At 36.8% G+C, this 9,135-nt stretch overlaps 1 protein-coding gene across 4 annotated transcripts; it reads left to right on the forward strand.

The window, feature by feature from the left end:
- Positions 1-6,189: 6,189 nt before the first annotated feature.
- LOC121992388 (abscisic acid receptor PYL3-like) lies at positions 6,190-8,604 on the forward strand. 4 transcript variants are annotated; one of them, XR_006114876.1, is made up of 5 exons: positions 6,190-6,529; positions 6,911-7,126; positions 7,858-8,073; positions 8,189-8,276; positions 8,355-8,604. XR_006114876.1 is itself a non-coding variant. In XM_042546718.1 (4 exons), the coding sequence occupies exons 1-4, from the start codon at positions 6,431-6,433 to the stop codon at positions 8,216-8,218; spliced, it is 561 nt and encodes a 186-aa protein (XP_042402652.1). In that variant the 5' UTR covers positions 6,190-6,430; the 3' UTR covers positions 8,219-8,604. The 4 variants fall into 4 exon arrangements, 2 of the variants coding, with proteins under 2 accessions (XP_042402652.1, XP_042402651.1); XR_006114875.1 differs by having other exon boundaries at positions 7,858-8,276; XM_042546718.1 differs by having other exon boundaries at positions 8,189-8,604.
- The last annotated feature ends 531 nt before the right edge of the window (positions 8,605-9,135 follow it).

Raw genomic sequence — 9,135 nt, forward strand, 5'->3', positions numbered from 1 at the left:
TCTGCTGGTTTCAGCGGCGCATGGTGCATTTCAGGCATCAACGGATACTACTGTGATCTGGCTGCGATATGCTTGACTCCTGGGGATTGGTTCGAGCTCAGAAGACGCCAGTGTTGACTGTGATATCATTGGTGTGAGTTCAGGGAACCAGGTAAGGAGGAAGAGGGATTGGCTGCAACGCTGATTTGCACAGTTTGGACCAGATCTGTGACAGCAGAGATCAGGTTTTGAGAAGCAGTAAAAAAAGCGAGAGGAGAACAAGAACAAAAATAAGAAAGCTTGAAAGAAAAGTATGTGCTGTTGTGCGAAGTTCTTGAGCTCTCGGGTGAACTGCGATCTCTGTTTCTACTACTGATCCTCGCGTGGTTGTAAGCATTTCTATTCTCCTTTGCCACCGAGCTTCTGTAAGTCTCGTGCTTTAACTTAGATCTTTCTTGAGACGTTGTGGGGAGGTTACTCCACCGAGAAGGAGGATTTGTAGCCGGAAGTTATCCGGGGTGTGATCTACCGAAGATCAAGGAGTCGTCCACCTTACGGACACGCCGAGGAGTAGGGGCAAGTTATCCCCGAACCTCGTAAATCCTAGTGTTAGTGTGCTTGTGTTTTTCCTTTCTTTAGTTGTCTAATTCCGCTGTGCTAACAATTATCTGTGTAGAAGTTTTGGTTTAAGTTTTTCAAGGGGCTCTCCCCCCCCCCCCCCCCCCCCCCCCCCTCTAGCCATCTAAGATCCCAACATTGAGTAGGACCATTTTAGGTAAGTTCTTTTTATACTGACTTGATAAAAGAACTTGACCTTAGTTATTATGGAAGTATATGCTTTTAATCCTAATATAATAACAAGCACATATATTTGATATTTATTTCTTTAATTTATCAATGGGTGAGATTTAGTTCGATAAATCAAAAAGCCCGATAAGTTAGGAAATGATATCACTTATAGTGTGTGTTGTTGATTATAGAAGGAAACTGTATCCTAGTGATCTAGGTTGATAATATCCCCAATAGGAGCTCATAAGGATTGTCATGTTAAACCCTGCAGGTGGACTTAGTCTGACATGACGATAAGGTTGAGTGGTACTACTCTTGGACTAAGATATTAATTAAGTGAGTTGTCAGTAACTCATTTAATTAGTGGACATTCGACATCTTAAACACATGGAGACTAACACACTCATAATAAGAAGGAGCCCAAAATGTAATTTGGGATTGGTGCGGTAGTTCAATAATAATTCTTTAGTGGTATGCATTATTATTGATGAAGTTAAGTTGTGTGTTCGGGGCGAACACGGGAAGCTTAATTTCATCGGGAGACCAAAACAAATTCCTCCTCTCGGTACCTATCGTAGCCTCTTGTATATAGAGATTTATACCCACCATATACCCACCTTCTTACCCACTCTTTGGTGGTCGGCCAAGCTAGCTTGGAACCCAAGCTAGGGCCGGCCAAGACCCAAAGGTTGAGCCAAGTTAGTGGTCAGCCAATGCTTGGAGTCCAAGCATGATGTGGTCGGCCACATCATATTAAAAAGGATTTTATTTATAAATTTTTCTTATGTGGATTCCATGGTTTTAAAAGAGAGTTTAAAATTTAAATCTTTCTTTTTATAGCTTTCTACAAAAGATTAAGAAAAGATTTGAAATCTTTCCTTATTTGTAGATTGAAAGGCAGATTTTAATTTTGAGAAAACTTTCCTTTTTTAACCATGTTCATGATTTAAAAGAGAGTTTAAAAATTAAATATTCTCTTTTATAAGTTTCTACAAAAGATTAAGAAAAGATTTGATATCTTTCCTTATTTGTAGATTGAAAGGAGATTTTAATTTTTAGAGATAACTTTCCTTTTTAAAAATCATCCACATGTTTAAAAGAAAGATTTTAATTTATAAAATTTCCTTTTTATAATCCACCATGAAGGGAAAAATTATTGGAGAAATTTTTATAAATTTCCGGAGACAAATTAGGAAGTTTTAATTCTTGTGTTAATTAAAACTCTCCTTGTTTTGGAGATTAATGTGGCCGGCCATAATGTTTGATGAGAAGAAAATTATTTTTAATTAAATAAGTTTTCCTTTTCATGGCAAAAGAATTAAGGAAGTTTTTTATTTAAATTTCCTTATTTGCCAAGACCAAGGATTATAAAAGAGGGGGTAGAGGTGCCTTCATGGCTAACGACTCTATTATTTTTCTCCTCTCTTTTTCTCCTTGGGTGTGGCCGGCCCCTCCTCTTTCTCTCTTCTCCATCTTGTGGCCGAACCTCATCTGATCCTTGGAGTCCTTGTGGTGGCCGGATCTTGCTTGGAGAAGAAGGAGAGAAAAGGAGGCGATATTTCTAGCATCCCTTGGAGCTTGGTGGTGGCCAAACCTCTTCATCTTTGGAGGAGCTTTTGGTGGCCGAAACCTAGAAGGAAGAAGAAGGTTCTTGGTGTTTCTCATCTCGGTATATCGTTGGCCACACAACGTTCGGGATAAGAAGAGGAATACGGTAGAAGATCAAGAGGTTATTTGCTTACAAAGAAAGGTATAACTAGTAATTATTTTCCGCATCATATTATTTTTCTTTGTATAGTTATTTTTGGAAATACTAAACACAAGAGGCATATGATTCTAGAGTTTTTGGATTTGTTTCGAAGTTGTGTCTTTTTTATTTTATTTTTTAAATTTGTGATTCGATTGTTCTTTTTGGTTAACCTAGAGTTATTTAAGGAAATTAAATATTATCGTTCCTTAAAAGGCTTTGTCTAAGCGGTGGTGGTTGCTCCCATATCCAAGAAGGCCATGTACCTCGCCATGCAGTCCTGGAAGCCAATTTTGGAAATTAATATTTAATGGAATTAATAACATATGTGGATTTGAATCAATAGTGTTAAGTTTCGCTTGCGATTCAAATCTAAACCATTAAGAACAGATAAGTTAAATTTGGAATCAATGATGTCAAGTTCCGTCTGCGATTCCTAATTTAACTTCTAAAGAACACAATAGGTTATTTAAGGAAAGGTTTGATACTTGTACAAAAAAATTTTGTACAGTGGAACCGGTACGTTTTCCTAGGACTAACCAACAATTATATAGGGATTAAAAGGACGCACATCTATAATAACAGAGTTCTGTTCTTTTAAGTAGTTAGTACAAATCGAACAACTTCAAATAGTCCTGTTCAATACACACAAAGTGTACTAATGTAATTTTATAGTCAAGACAGACTAATACCAAATTACACTACAACCGTTCCAATGGTTTGTCCAAATCCATCTTGGTTGTGAGCTATTATTTATAATTTATAAAGAACCAATAACATGATCTTCTGTGTGGTACTACACATCATGTTATCTACAATATAAATTAAATGGACAACTGCATTGACATATATATAAATATAAAATGCAAACATTTGACCAAAGTAATTCTCATTTCAAAATATTTCAAAACATATGTTCATACAAAAGCTAGATTTATAGTATACATCCCAACTTATCTTATTATGTACCTTTATGTCGATGATATAACATATATGAGCTCTTCTGATTCTTTACTGTTCGATTTTAAATCTAATATAATGAAGAGATTTGAGATGTCAAATATGGGAATATTGCATTATTTTCTTAGTCTTGAAGAGAAGCAAGGAGTTGATGGGATTTTTATCTCACAAAGAATATATGTGATAGATCTTCTTAAAAGGGTTAGTTTGCTCAATTGCAATCTAGATACTACGCCCATGAATATAAATGAGAAGTTGCAATTGGAAGATAGTTCAAAGAAAGCTAATACAAAAAAATTTTGATGCTTGGTTGGAGGCCTAATTTATTTAACTTATATTAGACCAGATATTGCTTTTTCTATTGATGTAATTTCTAGGTTTATGCAAAATCCTACAAAGCACCTTAGCTAGTGGTTTTAATCTTGGATCAAAGCAATTTCATGGAGTTCAAAGAAATAAGCTACTACAACCTTATCCTTTTCAGAAGAAGAATATGTAACAGTAACTTTAGCAGAATGTCAAGCCGTTTGGATTAGAAAATTACTTGTAGATATTTACCAACAACAAAAAGATGTAATTATTATTTTTTGTGATAACAAGGTAATAATTGCAATGACAAAAAATCCAGCTTTCCATGCCAGGACTAAACATATTGATATTCTTTTGCATTTCATTTGAGACTTTGTTGTAAATAATAAAAATATGTTGGAGCACCACAACACACATGAACAAGTGACAGATATCTTGACGAAATCAGTTCCAAGAGATAAATTTATTTAGATCATGTTTTGTTGTTTGTAATTTTGTATCAAGGGGGAGTGTTGATAAAATGACTCAAAATTAATATTTGAGTTAGTGGGTTGATAAGATAACAATTAGTTGCAGTGTTTCGTAGTGGTTAAAGAAAAATATCTTTGTTCAATTTATTAGTTGTGTTAGTGGAATAGAATAGTTAAGTTAGTTGGGTAGAATTATAGAGTTAATGGTGTTTCATGAATTATATAAATAGTTTATGAATAGGCTACGTGTTTTATGAATAATTGTGTGAAAAATTATAATGTTTTATTTATCCGTCTTATCCTCTATCCTTCCATTTTTATCTAACATCTTCATCATTGCACAACCCCACTGGACAACAGCACCATCGCACACCAACACCCTCTCCTTGCCATTTAACAGACCACTTATAGCAGGAGACAAGAACAAGAGCCATCAACAAGCTTGTGCCCAGCACGCGATACCATCCTCCAATCACCCTCTCCATGGGGAAAAATTTAGAAAGAATGGAGGGCTTCTCTCTAAATTGGTGTTTGAAGTGATGCCATGTTGTCATTGGCGTGCTCATTTCAATGAACCTTTGACAAATACTCTGCTCCCTCTCTTGCTAATGAAGACTAGCACTTCCCTTCCATGAAGAGAGTTCTCATCGTGTGGACAACAAAAAGAACATGTAGGTTCACGCGCTCACAAAATGGATGAAAATAGCTCCATCTTCTTCCTTCTCATGCATCCTCTACCTTCCTACTCTTTTTACCACAATCATTGACTCGTCTCTAGCTGTTTTGCCTCATCTCTTCAATTGCTCTAACTCTTTCCTTCCACTTTGATCTCATTCTTTCTTTATTTGCAACATCCAACTCGTGCCCATGTTGGACTAGGCTTATTGACCGTGTTCCATTAAAAAAATTAAATTTTAATTTAAAACTTTATATTGAGAATTAATAATAAGTTATATATATATATATAAAACAAGGTTGCCAGATTTGGCCCAATGGGAGTGTCAAGCTTAATCGCATACCTAGCCGATCATGGCTCATTTTAGGCCCTGCTCTACTTAAGCTTGTGTGTTTTGATCTATGGACACATGATAGGGTCAAACTCGGCTACTTGGCCCATACTATATCATTCCACCCTACATGACACATTTCTACAATCGGTAAATAGAATCTGACCAGATATAAAATAATTTTATTAATTAAAGTTTAATTCAGTATTATTTTAATCGGTTAAATTCTGACCATTTAGTAATAAGATAATGTTAAATGATCAAAGTTTGATCAGTCAAAATATATACATACATATATTATATATGAACATTTTAATAATATCATATTTATATATATATATTATTTATATATATATATATATATATATATATATATACAGAAATGATATGCTGCGGATAAAGCTGTGCGAACCGTTACGAACATGCCTTCTTGATCGGTCACCAGACCGATCAGGGAACCGATCATTTTCTGATCGGTCTGATGACCGATCAGGGAACCGATCATTTTCTGATCGGTCATCAGACCGATCAGGAGGTTCCCTGATCGGTCTGGTGACCGATCAAGAAGATAAGTCCGTAATGATCCGCTCGACTTTATCCACAACATATCATTTCTGTATATATATATATTACAATTCAATTTTAGTTGGCCAACACCAACAAAATTTACTCTTAATAATATCCTTCTCCAATATGGGCGCTTAGAAATTTACGTGATATATCTGTGAACGCGAGCATAATTATATCCGACAGCTGATGATTGGCCAGTCAATTGCGGGGCCCACGACTTTGATGATAGACTGTAGTTCCAAGAATTAATGAATTACTCAAATTGGCGAGTACGCTTCCGCCACGTATCCGTCGAAGGAAGCTTACGGGACGATGAAGCTTGCAGCGGATCCCCCGCCGCGGGCGGGGACAGTTCAGCTATAAAAACACTATAGTGAGCAATATTGCCATCAAAGAGGATAAGCTTCGCCGAGGCAAAGGCCGAAAGGGTCGCTCGATTGCACGCATCTAAAGGAGAGAAAGAAAGAGTGAGAGGTGGAGTGGATGCTTGGGCAGCGTGACCTAGGAGGTAGCAGATTTGGAGAAGTCTTTGAAGGCCGAGGACGACGGCAGTCGGTGACCTTGCGAGTTGCGACCGGACGAGCGGCGGATCTCGGCCGATGGAGGAGGAGTACGTGCAGAGATACCACAGGCACGAGCCCGGAGATAACCAGTGTAGCTCCACTCTCGTCAAGCACATCAGGGCTCCTGTCCATCTCGTACTTATCCTCTACTCTTGGTTATCTTCATTTTCTTGTTTTTTTTTCATATTTTAAATCTCGATCTTGAGGAATCGAACTTAACTGATCATATATCCAACTGAGGGTCAACTGATTTCACGGGTTATAGGGTTTGTTATTATGAATGATTTTGTTCGGCTTTCTGGTCATTTTTCTATCTTGTTTCCAGTACTTACGAGATGCCTTTTTATAGAACATAGTTTTGGCTTTCTAGATTTGAAGCAGCTTTTTTATTGTTTGAGCTTCTAAGATGGAAGAAAGAGGATGCGAGAAAGCTGATTTCTTGTTGCATGAATCACTTTTTTATCTGTAAATCTATCGAAAGAAAGCGATTTGACTGGATTTTTATGTCTTTGATAGGTTTGGTCATTGGTGAGACGATTTGACCAGCCACAGAAGTATAAACCCTTCGTAAGCAGATGTGTGGCGCAGGGTGATTTCGAGATCGGCAGTGTCCGAGAAGTAAATGTCAAATCGGGGCTGCCGGCCACAACCAGCACGGAGAGATTGGAGCTACTAGATGACAAGGAACACGTCCTCAGTGTTAAGATTGTGGGAGGAGATCACAGACTAAAGGTTTGTGATCTGTCTTCCCCCATGTTATCCTACTATCTAATTCCAAACCTATTTGCATTTTTTAACTCTTATCAGATTCATTGGATGTTTCTGATAGATGGAAGCCTATGGCCTCATACTTCTATTGTGATATTGCCTTGAAACTTTTCAATTTAGCAAGAGCTTGTCATTGGCGTTCATGAAAATTTCTTCGCACTAACTTGTTGAGTCTCCATTTCTAAATTCAGATAGGCAGCTTGGTTCTAAGTTTTGGCACCAATTAGTAGTCCTTGCAGTTATAAGCAAGTCATATGCATTCTTAATTTCATCAGTCTAATGGCATCTAGTTTTGCTATTGGAAGATGTGAATACATTGTTTGGAAAAAGATGCTTGTAATTCACACTACGTTCCACTAATCTTTGATCTACATTCAATTATTAGCTCGAATTTGAATAGTTTAGTCACTGTGAATCAATGCATGCTTCCATAAAAGCAGGAATACGAGGTAACATATTGCGTATCAAAGTGTTTCCCTTTGATGGCAAAACATTTACACGCAACTGTTTTTGGAACCTTATGTTTGAGGTTGACCAATTATTGATATCAACCTAGCAGATTTTTTGTTGAAAATATCTTGTATCATTTTACTACTCAAGCAGTGATGCGATAACTCCTTTTCCTTTTCATGTATTCATTTTTATTCCTTTTCTAAATGGGCTACAATTTGTCATGTGTGTTACTTGGCTTGCAGAATTACTGCTCCATTATCACTGTCCATCCAGTGGTGATTGATGGGAGACCAGGCACTCTGGTCATAGAATCCTTTGTAGTCGATGTGCCCGACGGCAACACCAAGGACGAAACCTGTTACTTCGTGGAGGCGTTGATTAACTGCAACCTAAAATCTTTGGCCGATGTCTGTGAGCGTTTGGTGGCACAACCCAAGGTGCAACACATGACTGACAAGGTAAGGGGGGAACATGAGGCTTGCAGGATGAAGTGCCAAGATCTAGATAAGTGAATTTTAAGAAATTTTTGGTGTGTAAATATACAAGAATGCTTCGACTTTTTTGGTGTTGCAGCTAGAAAAAAAAGTGGTGTTTGGTGGATAGCATCGTAAAGCAAGGGAGCCATGGACACTTGAGCATTACCGGACAAAATTGTCCCCAGGTTCTTTGGCGTGATTTAATTATCTTTTGGCAGTCAGCTGCATGGTGTCGTTCCAATTGCAATGCAATAAATGGCCAGATTCATTGTAAGAGGAGGAGAGTCGCTGCTTCTGCTGGATGTGACAGATTCATTGTAAGAAGACCACGTGACTCTACTTATTGGAGAATCTCATCTTGATGATCGATCGAGAATTGTGGCTATCGATTCATGTCTTCGACTCTGTTTATTGGGACCGCCAGTATTGGCGAGTTGTCTGCAGGATTTGACCACTATTGTACTGTATTACCTCACGTAATTAATATTCGCTTTTTTGGGGCATCAGAAAGAATATTTGCTCTTTTCATGGTAAGAAAGAATTAGAATCATTCCACTTTTAAAATTTTTATTATTTATTTTTCATTACTTCAAGTATAAGAAATGATTAAATTATTCTAACCGGGCAGCTTTCCTATAGCCATTGAATGACTAGCCAATCAAGTGATTGATGGGGTCATTCAATTATAAGACAATTGCTAAGGGGTTAATCAAATGCTTAATCAACTAACAGTCGAACAAAAATATTTTATTTACATAAGAAAGGTTAGAGGGGGAAGGGGAAGGAGGGTGTGTAGCATTTAAATTGTAATTATACTTTGTTATTCTCGTTAATGCTTTGAAGGGAAGTCTTCACGTAATAATAAATTTTAGTTGTATAATTTTGTGGTCACGGATTTAAATAATAAAAATAATTTTATAATATCACTCTAATAAAATTGTTAAAAGACAACACTACAAATATAATAATTTTAGAAAAAATTATTATAAATTTGACAAAAGACAACGATTTTATAAAAATTATTGTCTTTGATATAATAGTTAT

This window comes from Zingiber officinale, chromosome 6B (genome assembly GCF_018446385.1).
Source record: "Zingiber officinale cultivar Zhangliang chromosome 6B, Zo_v1.1, whole genome shotgun sequence".
In the NCBI taxonomy this organism is placed as follows: Eukaryota; Viridiplantae; Streptophyta; class Magnoliopsida; order Zingiberales; family Zingiberaceae; genus Zingiber; species Zingiber officinale.